We start from the raw sequence: 17,848 nt of genomic DNA on the forward strand, positions 1-17,848 counted from the left end.
TCATCGAACCCATCGTTCTACCATTCCTAGACCGGCAAGGGAACTTGCTGTTCCAACAGGACAATGCACGTCCGCATGTATCCCGTGCCACCCAACGTGCTCCAGAAGGTGTAAGTCAACTACCCTGGCCAGCAAGATCTCCGGATCTGTCCCCCATTGAGCATGTTTGGGACTGGATGAAGCGTCGTCTCACGCGGTCTGCACGTCCAGCACGAACGCTGGTCCAACCGAGGCGCCAGGTGGAAATGGCATGGCAAGCCGTTCCACAGGACTACATCCAGCATCTCTACGATCGTCTCCATGGGAGAATAGCACCCAGCATTGCTGCGAAAGGTGTATTACACTGTACTAGTGCCCACATTGTGCATGCTCTGTTGCCTGTGTCTATGTGCCTGTGGTTCTGTCAGTGTGATCATGTGATGTATCTGACCCCAGGAATGTGTCAATAAAGTTTCCCCTTCCTGGGACAATGAATTCACGGTGTTCTTATTTCAATTTCCAGGAGTGTATAACCTCTGTTTCTTTCGATTTATCCTTCTCTAATCTCCCAAGATTCCTGTATGTTTGCAGGTTCTCCAGTTTTAATCTGATATTTACAACCATTAAGTTGTGGTCAGAGTCCACTTCTGCGCCTAGAAGTGCCTTACAAATTAAAATCTGGTTCCTAAACCTCTGCATAGCCATTGTATGATCAGTGTTAATCTTACCAGTGTCTCCAGGTCTCTTACACGTACACAAAATTCTCTTATAACTATCAAACCAAGTGTTAAACTATGGTTAAATTATGCTCTGTGCAAAATTCTACCAGGCGGCTTCGTCTTTCATTCCGCTTCCACATTCCATATTCGCCTACTATCTTCCTTTCCATACTAACGAGTTCCAGTTTCCCATAACTATTACATTTTCGTCTTCCTTAATTATCTAAATAGGTTATTTTATGTCACTATACATTTCATCAATCTCCTCCTCATCTGCGGAGCTAGTTGGCATATAATCTTTTCTACTTTGGTTGGTGTGGGCTTCGTTCCTATCTTGGCCACAATAATGCTGTTTACTGTAGCTAAACCTCTATTCTATTTTTTTTACTCATTATTGAACCTACTCTTGCATTACCCCAATTTGATTTTGAATTTATAACCCTGCATTCACCCGACCATAAGTCCTGCTCCCTACCACCGAACTTCAATAATTCCCACTATATCTAACTTTAACCTATCCATATCCCTTTTTAAATTTCTAACCTACCTGTCCGGTTAAGAAATCTGACATTTCACGCAACCATCCGTAGTACGCCAGTTTTGTTTCTCCAGATGAGGATAGCCTCCTAAGCAGTCCCCGCCCGGAGATCCGAATGGAGGACTGTATAACCTCCGGAATATTTTACTCAAGAGGATGCTGTCAACATTGAACAACACAGTAAGACTGCATGCCCTCAGGAAAAATTACGGCCGTAGTTTCCCCTTGCTTTCAGCCATTCGCAGCACCAGCACAGCAAGGCCGTTTTGGTTATTGTTACAAGGCCAGGTCAGTCAATCATGCAGACTGTTGCCGTGCAACTACTGATAAGGCTGCTGCCCTCTTCAGGAACCAAACGTTTGTCTGGCTTCTCAACAGATAATCTACATTGTACCTATGATACAGCTATTAGCATCGTTGAGGCACACAAGCCCGTCCAGCAACGGCAAGGTGTTTACGGACAAGTCCTTTTTCCGGAACGGAATTGAGGAGCACGATTCGGAAGTTTGAATTTGAGGCGATTTGGGAATTGCTCCTGGGAGAGGCCGACGTACAACTGCGCAACAAATTATTGAAGAAGTTACTCGTTCCTTGGCTGAGAATGCTAGACGCAATCTGCGATCTTCAGTAAGTGCAGGAGTTTTGTTACGAGAACTGAACATTCCATGGTCCACCATTCGAAAATTGCTACGAAAAACTGTGAAATGGAACTTTATTTTGAAACTCTGAAATTGTTTCGGTACAAACTTGACATTACTCTCCAACTTTGCCATGTGATTAAAACATTCGTGTAGACTTTTGTCTTAACTTCCTTGAGAGCGTTGAAGTAACTACATGTGGCCTAGGGCCATTTTGTGGTACGATGAAGCTCACCTTAAACTCGCTGGGGCAGTGGACATTCAATTGTCGAATATAGGGATCGTCAACGACAACGAACTTTCATGAAGTTCCCCTGCGTAGTGAACGCTCCGTAGTGTGACTTCAGATCTCAGTTCATGATTTGCCATTTTTCTTAGAAGAGCTCGGATCCCATGGACCAAGGACACAGCATTGACGGCACACGTTATTGTGGTCTGCTTCAAGAACATGTGATCCCTGCCCTACGGGGACAGGTGCTTTGGACACCATTGGTATGATGCACGATGGAGCTGCATCTCATACTGCTCGTGAGGTCACTGTGGTACTCCGTCACACATTCGGAGACAAATGAATCATCAGCCATGTTTTCGAGCTGCATGGTCACTAAGATCATCAGATGTGAACACTGGTGATTTCTGACTGTCGGGTTATCTGACTGCCGGGATAGTTTTTGTCAGAGGATCAATGGTACATGTTGGAGATTGAAGATGAACGTAACGAGACAAGTAGCCACGTCATATGTGAGCTGCTTCGGGCAGCATTAGAGCAATCTCTAATGTGCTGCAGGCTGTGGTGAAATCAGACGGTCGCCTGAGCAATGTTGAAACCTGGAACGTAAATATGAACACAATTAACAAGTCTTACTCTCTCTCTTGTAGGAATTAAAATGTGTTTAAATTGCTGAGTCGTTATTTCTCTTCCGCATGTGGTTACAAATGTTTCCGCGAAGTTTCGTTGACCTATGATCATTCGTTCTTGTTGGAGCCCTGTCAAGTACCGGAAGTATAATATAAACATCGTATATATTCGAGGATTTCCCAGCTAATAATGCACCACATTTTTTTGTCAGCCTAAAACAATGGTATGAATACGAAACGTTACGTATGTACTATTTGAAGTCTCCTGAGTGAGCCCACCTAGTTTCTGTCACGTCCGACAGATAGCAAGGCTGCAGGATAGTTTGAAAATTGCGTCTGCAGGTGATGTACGCTACAAGCAACGTGCCGTCACTGAATTTCTCACTACGGAGAAAGCAACTGAGGGGAATATTCACAAACGCTTGTGCAAAGTCTATGGAGCACCTGCTGTCGACAGAAGTACAGTTAGCCACGGGGCATGGAGGGTGAGATCATCAGAGGTGATTCAGTGGAGCTCCACGATTTGCGCCGCCCGTTGTGGCCGTGCGGTTCTAGGCGCTTCAATCTGGAACCGCGTCACTGCTAAGGCCGCAGGTTCGAATCCTGCCTCGGGCATGGATGTATGTGATCTCCTTAGGTTAGTTAGGTTTAATTAGTTCTAAGTTATAGGCAACTGATGACCTCAGAAGTTAAGTCGCATAGTGCTCCGAGCCATTTTCCACAATTTGCAGCGGCCGGAGAGATCATCCACGGCTGTCACACCTGACATGTTGCAGCGAACTGATGTCATTCGCAAGGACAGAAACAATACGACTAGGCATTTTGAGGACAATGAGGAGGTGATTCACACAGTGAAGAACTGGCTCCGTCAGCAGGTATCGACAGGCGATATACGCTGTTTCGCGCTGAAGGGAGGCCATGGAACGTATCGATATTTACGTGCAAAAATAGGGTGTGTAGATGAAACATAGTTCTTTCGTGTGTGTAATTCTCATTATGTTCAATAAAGAATCGTTGAAGAAAGAAAATGCGGAGCATTACTTTCTGGACACCCCTCGTAATTTTGAGCATTTGTTATACTACGACCGGCTCGTAAACTCAATGTTCTGCGTTAGCTTGAGACAGAGGAAAGTGTAACAGACTGAGACCGAATACACGGGGTGGGTTAAGGACGAGTGCTATGGTTCATCGTCTGATCACAGTATTGTCTTTAGGCTGGTTCCCTCAGGACAAACAGACAGTGCACACAGTTCCTCTCTGTTAGTGTAACTGACAACAGAGGCGACATCACAGGCAGCCAGATCAAAGTTGAATAAATGTGCTTAATTTTGAGAACAGTGAATCCCTTACGGCGGGATGAACGCTGAGAAGAGATTAAGAAGGTTACTGCCAGAAGAACGACAACAGAAATGAACAGCTGAAGGAGAACTTGAGCAGAAGTCAGTGCCCACGTAACGACGCAGCTTTACCGACTACGACCGACAGCGACACACATTCCGAAAGTCGGTGTGCTTCGGCACGACCCAGAAACACCGCGGTTACCGTGAAATCAGCAGGCAGAAACTGTATTGAACCACAGTCATGCCAGCCCCTCATCGTTCGACTAGTGATAACCAGTCTGTGTCAACCGGCGCCGTCGCGGTAACTCAGCCTCCACCGGCTCGCAGAGGATAGGCCTACGCCTGTCTGCCCAGCCCGGGCCACCAGAACCGGGCCAGCCACCGGCGCCCCTACTCTTCACCACCGGTCCAAAAATCGACTTCAGGAACAGCCATCGCCATGTCGCTGGGACGTCGTAATCTTCCGCAGCAGAAAAGATGCCGTGGTTCCTCGTCCTGCCGTCTCCGCTCGCCTCTCATACCGGAGAAACCTGGGCAGCGCTGTCTCCCTGGCAGCGCGTGGATGTCGCTCACCGTACGTCATCGCCTGGAGCTAGCCTTAAAAATCTGAAACGTCTTTCAGTATACGGGAGAAAATTAAAGTGCAGTCGGAAATCTGTGTCCGGAACTGTCATCGACAAAGGCAACAGAACTTTGCATTCACAAGAGACATGACCTTTCTGCACAGCAGGTAGCTCCATTTTCTCCACGGGCGATCATGGCAATCAGTCGCGATTGCTGAATAATTAAATTGCCAGACGTTCCACCTGTGGTCCGTCATCACATAAAACCACGTTCACTGCCAAAGGGTTGACCTAGTGGCAGGCGTCGGTGCCTGTAACTTCCACGCTCTGTAGAGTCGCTGGATGAAGTTACAGGTCATAGGGTCCTGTTCTCGATCTGGTCCTCAAGACCCCCTCCACAACCCGTCGAAGTTCGTCATAACATTTCTGAGACGCCCTGTAATAATTTTAATGTCCAACAGTGTAAATTTACATTTGAAACGTTTCAGTGACATTATGCGACAGGAGGAACTGATAATATTAACCCCTTTATTTACCGAACGTGTGACTGGTGCAACGTATTGCATACTCTAGTGTACTTCGTACTGTTCAGAATATAAGCGCTGACTGACTCTGCGATGGAGGGAGGACTGACAAGGAGCAGAGCGAACCTGTTTTTGTATCTGCGGTAGGTATAGGGGTGGGGAGTGAGGCGCTGGGAGGCAACAAGCGCGCTACAAATTGGTCCGCGCCGACTACACGTCCTGACGGCAACGTGGGACGGCCGACGGAGCTTGTCATGGCCGCAGCTGTAGTGTTTCCAGTCACGAGGGATAGCCGATATTTAAAAGTTAGCCGACCCAGCAGAACTCGAGACGGAGCGGCAAATAACATCAGTCGCCGGAGAGCGAGGATATTTCTTCTCCTGAGTATACAAGCTGTTTTTCTGTTTCTGTCACAAATCTGGAGTAAAGTCATTTGTCATTTAGCTCCCGTCCTAACGATATTAATAGCGAATGACAGAGCAAATCATTATATCACGGAGGAGCTATAAAGAAGTAGTTATTTCTGCACGGATATGATATAAAAACACTGAAATAACTGAAGAATTGTGGAAAATTGATACTTTCAATAATCACAAGCAAAGTAAACTGATATTGCGGAAAACAGCACTTATGGAGAAGTACTAGACATTTTTTAAAGTGACTTCATGTCCTTTGCATAATGGAAACAGGCTGGTAGAATAAGTAAACATTTAGAGCTGCTTCTAGTAAGCACCACTCAGGATGGACGACCAGAGTGGCCGAGCGGTTCTAGCCGCTACAGTCTGGAACCGCGCGACCGCTACGTTCGCAGGTTCGAATCCTGCCTCGGGCATGGATGTGTGTCGTTCTTAGGTAAGCTAGGGTTATGTAGTTTTAAGTTCTAGGGGACTGACGACCTCAGAAAAGTCCCATAGTGCTCAGAGCCATATGAATCATTTTTTGAACAACTCAGAACGACTTTCATTCGCCAATTTCGCGCGAATGAGGAAGCATGTGCACAGTGGGACGACAATGTACTGGCACACATACCATTATACAGAGTGTATCAAAAAGAATCATCCGATTTTAAAAAATCATAACTATTATGTTATGTAAGATATATTCGTGAACAACATGCTGTTGGAAACAGCCAACTCTCGAGTCTTACATGGTTCCCACTAGATAGCAGCAGTGTACACCCACTTCAGTTCTAGCAAAAATGGTATCGGAACAAGAGAAAACGTTTTGTGCTCTACTTTTTTGCAGTGCAGGTCTTGCTTTGGTAGCTCAGTTGGTAGAGCACTTGCCCGCGAAAGGCAAAGGTCCCGAGTTCGAGTCTCCGTCGGGCACACAGTTTTAATCTGCCAGGAAGTTTCATATCAGCGCACACTCCGCTGCAGAGTGAAAATCTTATTCTGGAAACATTCCCCAGGCTGTGGCTAAGCCATGTCTCCGCAATATCCTTTCTTTCAGGAGTGCTAGTTCTGCAAGGTTCGCAGAAGAGCTTCTGTAAAGTTTGGAAGGTAGGAGACGGATACTGGCAGAAGTAAAGCTGTGAGTACCGGACGTGAGTCTTGCTTCGGTAGCTCAGTTGGTAGAGCACTTGCACGCGAAAGGCAAAGGTCCCGAGTTCGAGTCTCGGTCGGGCACACAGTTTTAATCTGCCAGGAAGTTTCATATCAGCGCACACTCCGCTGCAGAGTGAAAATCTTATTCTGGAAACATCCCCCAGGCTGTGGCTAAGCCATGTCTCCGCAATATCCTTTCTTTCAGGAGTGCTAGTTCTGCAAGGTTCGCAGAAGAGCTTCTGTAAAGTTTGGAAGGTAGGAGACGGATACTGGCAGAAGTAAAGCTGTGAGTACCGGACGTGAGTCTTGCTTCGGTAGCTCAGTTGGTAGAGCACTTGCCCGCGAAAGGCAAAGGTCCCAAGTTCGAGTCTCGGTCGGGCACACAGTTTTAATCTGCCAGGAAGTTTCATATCAGCGCACACTCCGCTGCAGAGTGAAAATCTTATTTTGCTATCCCAAGATGCTCTATCGGGTTAAGATCAGAGCATTCTGGTGAAGTGCAAACCCTCCTTTCAGCACTAGACAATAACTCACCGTACGTTTACTGTCTATGTCTTGTTGAAATAAAATGACTCCATCAAGGCCCAGTTTCTGTGCACCGCTACGTAAATGGTCTCGAAACACATCGATATATTTAAGATGATCCATGACTCATTCAGTAATTGTCAAGTCACCAACACCAGAAGCTGTCATTCATACGCAGACCATCACGCTTTCTATCTCATGTTTAACTGTATAATCAAAATGTCGTGATTAAAGCTCTGTATTTAGTATGCTCCTCACTTTTTCCTTTCCGTTAGAGTGAAACAGTTTAAACTTGGATTCGTCAGAAAGCATCAGAGTATTCCAAAATTCCGTCAATTTATTGAAATAATCTTTGTCGAACTGTAAACGTTTCCTTCTGTTACCTTCTGAAATAAATACACTATGTAATCAAAATAATACGGACACCTGGTTGAAAATGAAGTACAAGTTCGTGGCGCCCTCCATCGGTACAGCGGGAATTCAGTATTGTGATGGCCCACCCTTAACCTTGATGACAGCTTCCACTCTTGCAGGCATACGTTTAATCAGGTGCTGGAAGGTTTGTTGGGGAATGGCAGCTCATTCTTTACGGAGTGCTGCACTGAGGGGAGGTATCGACGTCAGTCTGTGAGGCCTGGCACGAAGTCGACGTTCGAAAATATCCCAAAGGTGTACCCATGATTTAGGTCAGGACTCGGTGCAGGCCAGTCCATTACAGGCATGTTATCGTCGTGTAAACACTCCACCACAGGTCGTAAATTATGAACAGTTGCTTGATCGTGTCGAAAGGTACAATCGTGATCCCCGAATCTCTCTTCAATAGTGGGGAGCAAGAGGGTGCTTAAAACATCGATGCAGGCCTGTGCTGTGATAGTGCCACGCAAAACAACAAGGGGTGTAACGAGCCCCCTCTATGAAAAACACGTCCACACCATAACACCACCGCCTCCGAATTTTATTGTTGGCACTACACTCGTTGGCAGATGAAGTTCACCTGGAATACGCCATACCCACACCCTGCCATCGGACGGCCACATTGTGTGATTCGTCACTCCACACAACGTTTTTCCACTGTTCAATCGTCCAATGTTTAAGCTGCTTACACCAAGCGAGGCGTCGTTTGGCATTTACCGGCTTATGAGCAGCTGCTCAACCATGAAATCCAGAATTTCTCACCTCCTACCTAACTGTCATAGTACTTGCAGTGGATGCTGATGTAGTTTGGAATTACTGTGTGATGGTCTAGATAGATGTCTATTACACGTTACGACCTTCTTCAACTGTGGGCGTTCTGTCAGTCAACACACGAGATCAGCGTGTACGATTTTGTGCTGCACGTGTCCCTTCACGTTTCCCCTTCACTATCGCAACGGATTCAGTGGACCTAGGAATGTTTAGGAGTGTAGAAATCTCGCATACAGACGCTTGATACAAGTGACACCCAATCACCTGACTACGTTCGAAGACCGTGAATTCCACGGAGAGCCCCATTCTGCTCTCTCACGACGTCTAATGACTACTGAGGTCTCTGAAATGAAGTACTTGGCAGTAGGTGGCAGCACAATGCACATAATATGAAAAACGTATGTTCTTGTGAGTGTCCGAATACTTTTGATCACATAGTGTAGCTTCTATGTGGGAGATTTGCCATCAATGTTAGCAGCGTTCAGAACATTCCTAACCGTCTGAGCAGTGACATGTATGTTAAACGTTGGCTGGCAGTCCGATACAAACGATCCTGCACTTTTGAAGGTCTCTTGGCCGCAAGACGAAATATCAATCGTCTCTCCCTACGTGAAAGGATAGTTGGAGTTCCGATTTAAGTTCTTGAAGTTTGTCCGCACTGTTGTACAAATAACAGAAAGTTCTTCACCAATCTCAAGGTAACCTTTACCCTGAGAATACAGTAACGCTGCCTTATTTCGGAACTACACGGAGGGCTACTTCCCCTTCGCACTCATGACAAGTGATTGCCCCTTTCACTGGCCGTCAGGCAAGCGACTGTACTGTTTGTCAACTCCGATTACACAAATCTAGCACCCACGGCGCCATCTGTAAAGGACAATAACAGGCGTCTTACACTGACCTGAAGGAAACTCTCATTTAATTAATTACATGATTTCTATTGTCTTGGGAAATATTTTAGTACTTCGGTAGCATGGAATAGCACTATTCGCTGGGTCGTGGAAAGTAGCGTTGTTTACACTGGTCATCTGCTACTATATGAACTTGGTAATTGGAATGTGTAAGGATTTTGTTGAGCTTGAGATGTTAAAATGTTTCTTAAAAGTACAGTCATGATAAATCGTACCGGAGTGTCTCCTTCAGTCGGAGCTTAGTAACCCTACATATGTGTTTTCCGATCCATCTTGTGCAAAATGGTTCAAATGGCTCTAAGCACTATGGGACTTAACATCTGAGGTCATCAGTCCCCTAGACTTAGAACCACTTAAACCTAACTTTCCTGAGGACATCACACACATCCATGACCCTGGCAGGATTTGAACCTGCGACTGTAGCAGAAGGGCGGTTCCGCATTGAAGCGCCTAGAACCGCTCGGGCACCTTGTGCAATTAACGGGTTTATTGATGAGTGCCGAGTGCCGGAATGTCTAAAGTTGTTCCACAAACCCAGCTGCATCGCGATAGCTTGCGAAACGAAGACGAGAGCGAGCTTAGCTAGAACACTGTACTAGAATCGCTATGATAGAATTTAGAGTAAAATTTGCGAATAAGTACGTTTTTTAATATTTATGTAACAGTTACGGAAGTGCTTTGAGGATTTTCGTAAGAACAGTCGTGACGAGGTCGGAAGTCGATGAGGACGACCCAGCAGGAATAAGTGTAAGCAGAAAGACGTGAGGAGCATTTAGCCTGTTAAGGTACCAAGGCCAGAATCCATAGTCCTTAGGATGGTGGAAAGAGTAAAAATGCACATAGGAAACCGTACTCTAATATGAACCTGTTAATCGGCCAAATAAGTAAGTGAAGTGAGTAAGGACTTACTGAATTGGGTCTTTTTATCCCATTCTTTTTACAAGATCATCCTCAAAAAGTTCCCAGAAGTGAAAATATTTCACCGCGATCTGCTCATTGAGCAGGTGGACGTTAGAGGGTATCTTATGATGAGAAACCTCAACCTCCTCCAATAGGTCCATAAACCATCTGTTCACTGCACGATGCAAAAACGTAACCTGTACCAATGCAGGTGGAATTTCACAGCCGCTCTGGATCAGGTGAGTGTCAAACTCTGATCTCTTTACCGCACCTTGCCAGTCGATCACTGCATATTCACTGGCCGACTTCGAGTCGACGCCCAGTTCATCCGATGTAACATGCGGTATTTTACATACTCCTGATTCATGTAAGACACTTTTATCTAAGTTATTACCTAAATAAGCCCCAAGTTATTATTAGTTGTAAATGAAATGGTAATTTTATATTCCCTGAAAACTGTTGCAATTTTTGTTCTACAGAGCCCGAAGTATGGCAGTGAAATATATTGCTTCATGTTGTCTTCATTCCCCGGGCTTCAATCCTACAGTAGTACTGTATTATTGTCATAGATCTTACTATTTTTTTTAAAATGTTAAGTTTGTAATGAGCAGGGTGATTAATCGTTTTTGCAGTATAGGTAACTGTGTCAAATGCTAATTCCTGCTCGTTATGAGAAAGTGGTAAGTTGAACAACTTGCTGAAAGCAGAATGCAAGAAAGCATTTTCATGGTGAGGTGGGTGATTTTACTAGTAATTTACTATAAGATACGTATGAGTTTCCTTAATAAATATGCCAAAATTGTGTTTACCACCCACTTTTCTAATGTTTTGGTCAAGAAATTAATGGACTCGTCTAGTGGAATGTCGCACGCAATTTTTCATGTAACGCAATGAATATATTTACCGTTTTCTCAATTTTCTTGTCGTTACCAATAATTAGCAAAATGATGTCGTTCACATTCCTGGAGTTGCACACAGTTTTCCTCACTAAGTTGGGGTTGTCGAGTTGATTAATAAAACTGTTATCCAAAATATCTGGTATAGCACGCTCCATATATAGTCCGTCTTTCTGGTGATACACTTCATAATTGAATTCGAAGCAACTGTAGTTCAGAATTAATTTCAGCTTACAATTAAAGAAATCAAATCAAGAAACGCATCATTTCAGGATGAGATAATCGTTTCTGGACTGGTGAATTCCGCGGTATAATAATCACAGTATTCCCAATTTGTATATTTGTGTAAAGATTAACGATATTCAGGGATTCCTAATTCATAGTATTAGCGATAGGGACATGATGACTTCTTATAGACAGTTGGTAACTGTTCAAAATGGTTCAAATGGATCTGAGCACTATGGGTTCAAAATTGCTCTGAGCACTATTGGACTTAACTCCTGAGGTCATCAGTCCTCCAGAACTTAGAAATACTTAAACCTAACTAACCTACAGACATCACACACATCCATGCCCAAGGCAGGATTCGAACCTGCTACTGTAGCGGTCGCGCAGTTCCAGACTGTAGCGCCTAGAACCGCTAGGCCATCCCGGCCGGATTGGTAACCGTGTTTGTCAGAATATTGAGGTAATGATTTTTTTGCACCGCCGGATATCTTAATATTTTGCAACATGGCAATGCTGCTTTATTCTACATCGTTATGCTGTAAGCTGAAAGTTGCCACTAAGAATTTTTACGACCTATATGATTTTACTTTGTGTCCAGAGATGGTACACCATATTTTACTGTACTATTTTCATGCTTTCTATTTTAATTGTCTTGGTACATTATTTTCAGTTCTGTATTTCTCCCTATAGTATGGAACTGTAAATGGATGTACCATTAGTTTATAATGCAGGAGTACATTTCATACTCTCCTGTAAACACTTATTGAGCTTGCTATCAAACCAGTCTCTGGCCTGAAGACCACAACAACAACATACTTATTGCTCCACACTCGTGATCTGTTTGCTATGATTTAACCGCTACTTATGTTTTTTTTTGTTCTACAGGTATAAAAGAAATAAAAAATTACTTTTTTTGAAAATTGTATATTCACCGGTGCCTCAATAGAGGGACCACATATCACTGACGCCATATTTCCTTCTTCTTCCATCATGTATGTAACGGCTACAGCTTATGTGAGACTGCTGCGTGTCCTGAATCAACCAATATTTTTCATTACCTGACACTTTGGACTGATGACACCTGGTGTTATATGGTATGTAACTGTTTCGTGCTTGTGTTTGCACTTACGATTCGCTGTTAACTATCTCATGTATGTTCCTGATTCTTCTGTTTTATAACATTAGCACTGAATACGACTATGTAATAATTGAAATCTAAATTCGCTGTGATAATTCAGCTGATTTCGCCTCCGATTGCCGGTCTTTTCTCCGTTGTTTATATTCAACGAACGCTGCGTACAAGAGGATAATCTGGATTCCAATGTTATCAGCTAAATTGCTTGGGTTATTGCCTGAATACTTGCGTGTGTTTTGGTAGTGGTAGCTGCGTGGCAATAGTAACTCACAGTAGTAGAAGGGCTGTAGGAAAGGTAATACAGTGATGTGTGGTGCTCCTGATGTGTTTATTGTTGCAAATGGAGTCTCTGTGTAGCTGAAATTATCGCCATCATATCCCTGGAGGAATTCTGTGATGCTGTGTAAATGTATGTGAGTAGTCAATGTGAAAAATATGCCTTTGTTAACATACTTAAGGTTATTTTAATCTCTAGTAATCTCGTTTATTTAGCAAAGCGCAAATGACGGCTTAAAGAAAAGTACTGTGCAGCCCAGTCTAAAAGTCAAGTCTTTGGTGCAAGTTATATATGAATTATTTTCAATTAATGGTGTGCTGGAGGAAGCCACAATAACACTGGAAGGTCAAGAGCAAAGCGCCTAGATTTAAAAAGGTGTAAGACATGGATGAACCCTTTCGTCCTATACCTCAGTCTACGAACTGAAGAACCGATGACGGAAATAAAAGAAAGGTTCAATAGTTGGGTTAAAATTCAAGGGTGTCAGTGATAATGGTGATAACATTGATATCCTCATTGAAAGTGAAGATGCATTACAGTCTCATCAAGGAGGACATGAAAAGCAGACTAGCACTGGCAAAAAGTGCATCCCTGGCCAAGAGAGGTATACTAGTATCTAACACAGGCGTTAATTTGAGGAAGAAATTTTCGAGGATGTCCGTTTGGAGCACAGCATTGTATGGCAGCGAAACATACTGTAGGAAAACCGAGAAGAATCTGGTGCTACAGAAGAATGTTGACAATTAAATGGACTGATAAGGTAAGGAATAAGGAGGTTCTCTGCAGTATCAGCGAGGAGAGCATTGTCTGTGAGTCCAGGCATCGGTTAAGTCTGCATTCCGCTGTGATTTCCTAGCGCCCAGTCTTCCTTTAGAGGGGCCTTGAGGGAGCGCTCCGGCTCCCACCCTCACGGTACGGCAGTGGTTACTAGAAGTACAACTGGCATCTCGAAGCATCCTACGGTCCACATGATTTGGATGTTGCTTGTTTGGCGAGGCGAAGCAGAGCCCCGCCTACTGTCCCACTGATTGCGCCGGTGTAGTTGTCAGAAGTGCCTAAGAACGACCAACCCACTGTGAGAACCAGTCAAACGGCGCAAGCAATGCACACATGTTCCGCTTCAGAGAGCAGCAAACTGATATTACAGAAAATATGTACAAACGATCCGTCTCCCACAGAATTGACAAAAAGGTGTGTACGGATCTCTACCAACGAGTTGTGCATTGCTGTGCTGTCAGAGACGGAACCGATGGAAGAAGATGTAGTCTGGTACGCGTATTACCACCACAGTGGATGTCATGACATCTCACATAACTAGGGGCAGCGCTAGCTTACGGAAGCACTATCAAGATGCAGGAGGCTGACATTATTTGTAAACATACTCACAGTTACCAAGAGCGCTACCTACGGGTAGAAAGCTCGAACTCACTACAGCATTTCAGTTCAAAGTAAAGGACCAGTATGGACGCGTTAAAGATTTCTGTGGGGCAGTAAAATGAACATCCATCATTCCGCGAAGGACTATCGTGACCAATGATCGGGTCCGCAGCATCGTGTTATGAACCGTGTAGAATGGACGCCACAGTATTGACGACGGGTTTGTTCACAGGTACAACTTGGATTAATTTCTGATACTCGAAGACGACGTGTTTGGAGACAAACCGGTGATACAGCACGGCCACTCCGCACGGCGGGTGGTAGTCTGTGCCCGTCCACGAGGTGCATTACGTTTCCCCAAGGCGCCCCAAACTCCCTCGATGGGATTTACGTGGAGGCAACGGTGAGGCCAGTCCATTCAGCGAATATCCTCTCGTTCCAAGAGCTCCTCCACCTGCGCCGTTCGATGCATTCGCGCATAGTCATCCGGAAGAATGAAGTCAGGGCCGAATCAGGATGAATTCTTTAAAACGCCCACATTTGGAATGCGTGAAGTCCCACTTTAACATTGACTGGTGACTGTATCGTGTTCAAACATCTGGAGGTCAGTACCCCCAGGCAGCGTTATACCTCCCCACATCATAAGAAGCTGAGCAACAAAACGACCGTTTCGACAATGTTACTGGTTGCTTTACTTGCTCCCACCTCTCGCCACACAAGGGTGTGTCAGGAATCAGTATTCAGACACTCGTACGAGAAGAGGGCGCGAACCCAGGCGTACTTTATGCAGTCCCTCAGCTTTTGGCACCACCTCAAACGATGCCGACGATCAGCACGTGCAAACTGAACACAAAGTACTGATCCTCAGGCAAAGACACCACCCACGTGCAGCCACCATGCTACTGTGGAGCGTGATACTGAGCGCGTGTTAAAGGTGGTTGATTGACGTGGGTACCTTCTTGCATGTCCACCATGTTGGAGAATGCATTTGGTGAGTGGTAGATACAAGTAATGCACGCATAAACTTTGTCTAATGTCATCGTTTCGGAGGTCCAGGTGTTACGGTGTTGGGATGCATAATGCTACAAGAGTGGACGGACGTCCTTTTTCTTTTTTTGATTCATCAGTTGTCTGACTGGTTTGATGTGGCCCGCCACGAATTTCTCTCCTGTGGTAAGTTCCTCATCTCAGAATCACAATTATTTTTTGTTTTCCCCAGAATTTCGAACATCTTGCACATTGTCGAACGCTTTTTCTAGGTCAACAAATCCTTTGCAGTAGTCTTGATTTTTATTTAGTCTTGCTTCTAGTATCAACTGAAACGTCAGAATTGCGTCTCTGGCGCCTTTACCTTTCCTAAAGCCAAACTGATAGTCGCCTAACACATCCTCGATTTTCTTTTCCGTTTTCTACATATTATCCTCATCAGCAACTTGCATGCCTGAGCTGTTAAGCTGATTGTCCGATAATCTTCGCATTTAACAGTTCATGCAGTCTTCGGAACTGTGTGGATGACATTTTTCCGAAAGTCATATGGTATATTGCCAGCCTCATGCATTCTATACACACCAACGTGAGTAGTCGTTTGGTTGCCATTTCCCCAAATGATTTTAGAAATTCGTAATGAATCCGATCCTGACTTCATTTTTATGGATAATGATGTGCGAGCTCATCAAACAGCGCAGTTGAAGGAGACGATATTTGGAAAATGGATTCGCTTGCCCGTTTCCTCAACTAGAATCCCATCGAGCACGTGTGAGATGCGTTGAGAATACCAACCACAAGAACTCCTTACCAGGCTTGTGGCCTACATTGGAACACGCTTGCAGGTGATGCACTAGTATCTATAGTGTTCACTTTGCTAGTAACAATCATGTCCCACCTTTTGTAGCGTACACGGTCCCATAAAATTCACGATGCCTTCAGTGGCATTGTTGTTTCTGAATAAAAGTGTCATTCGTGTTCGGTTCATCGTGTATTTCTTTCAGTAATCTTATGTACTATACTGAAGCAGTTATTTCCCTGTTTGGTTCGAGTTTAATTGAATTCTGTTACTTGGTGACGCGTCGTGCGAAGGCTACCTTCCTTCTTAAATTTTACACGACACTGTAAACTGAAGATCCAAAGAAACTGGTACTCCTGCTTAATACAATGTAGGCCACCGCAGTTTCGCAGAAGTGCCGCAACACGACGTGGCATGGACTCCACTAATGTCTGGAGTAGTCCTGAAGGAAATTGACGCCGTGAATTCTGCAGGGCTGTCCCGAATTCCGTAAGAGTAAGAGGGTTGGAGATCTCTTCTGGAAAGCAATTTGCAAGGCATCTCACAAATGCTCAATAATGTTCATGTCTGGGAAGTCTGGCGCACAGTGAAAGTATGTAAACTCAAAAGGGTGTTGTTCCTGGAGACACTCTGTAGCAATTCTGGACGTATGGGGTGTCGCATTGTCTTGTTGGAATTGCCCAAGTCCGTCGGAATGCACACTGTACATGAATGGATGCATGTGATCAAACAGGAGGCTTACGTACGTGTCGCCTGTCAGAGTCGTATCTAGACATGTCAGGGGTCTCATACCTCTCCAACTGCACACGCCCCACACCATTATAGCGCCTCCAACAGCTTGAAAAGTCCCCTGATGACATGCAGGGTCCATGGAGTCACCAGGTTGTCTTCATAAACGTCCATCCGCTCGATATAATTTGAGACGAGACTCGTCCGACGAGGCAACATGTTTCCAGTCATCAGCTGTCCCATTTGGTCTTTCGGGCCCCGGAGGAGCCGTAAAGCTTTGCATCCTGCAGTCATCAAGAATAGACGAGTGGACCTTCGGCTTCGAAAGCCAATTTCGATGATGTTTCGTTCAATAATTCGTACGCTGACACTTGTTGACGGCCCAGCATTGAAATTTGCAGCTATTTGGGTAAGGATTGCATTTCTGTCACTTTCAACGATTCTCTCCAGTTCTCCTTGGTCCCGTTCTTCCAGGATCTTTTTCCGGCCGCATCGATGTCGGAGATTTGATGCTTCACCGGATTCCTGATATACACGGTACACTCGTGAAATAGTCGTACGGGAAAACCCACACTTCATCGCTACCTCGAAAATAGTGAGTCCCATCGCTCGTGCGCCGGCTATAACACCACGTTCAAACTCACTTAAAACTTGACAACTTGCCATCGTAGCTGGAGTAAATGATCTAACAATTGCACCAGACACTTGTTGTCTTATATAGTTGTTGCTGACCGCAGCGTCGTATTCTGCCAATTTACATATCTCTGTATATGAATGCGGGTGTGGCGCTTCAGGGTATATAAATAACGCAACAGACAAAGAAGAGATGTGCAGGTCAACCGTGAGAGCGATGGTGTGGAGTGGGTCGCAGGTTTCATTTTCCTGGGCCGATGTAGGGTCACGCGCGGCAGGGTCCGCCTTTATCCGCTAATGGAGCGCGCCCTGCACGCAGCCACTGCCTTAGTGTTCAGACCTTTTGTTCGGTTGCTAGCGGGCCTCGGTCTAGCGGAACAACGACCGCCTGCCGCTGCTCTGGGCGACCTGATCCACATGTCTAATGGAGGCATAGGCTGCTAGCTACCGTGAGGGAATCAGCATCGTCTTTAGTACGACGTTTGATGATTATGCCCTAAACGAGAAACAGCTTTGGAACTAAGGAAACGGATAGTCATAGATACACATTTAAGAGCAGGCCA

At 45.0% G+C, this 17,848-nt stretch overlaps 1 protein-coding gene across 1 annotated transcript in view; it reads right to left on the reverse strand.

Annotated features, from left to right (window-relative positions):
* Positions 1-17,848, reverse strand: part of LOC126353813 (uncharacterized) — a 328,822-nt gene that overhangs the window by 121,318 nt on the left and 189,656 nt on the right. The window contains exon 5 of the mRNA XM_050002966.1: positions 11,132-11,330. Within this exon, the coding sequence (XP_049858923.1) occupies positions 11,132-11,330 (199 nt within the window). The remainder of the gene's footprint in view (positions 1-11,131; positions 11,331-17,848) is intronic.

Source organism: Schistocerca gregaria, chromosome 1 (genome assembly GCF_023897955.1).
Source record: "Schistocerca gregaria isolate iqSchGreg1 chromosome 1, iqSchGreg1.2, whole genome shotgun sequence".
Taxonomy (NCBI): domain Eukaryota; kingdom Metazoa; phylum Arthropoda; class Insecta; order Orthoptera; family Acrididae; genus Schistocerca; species Schistocerca gregaria.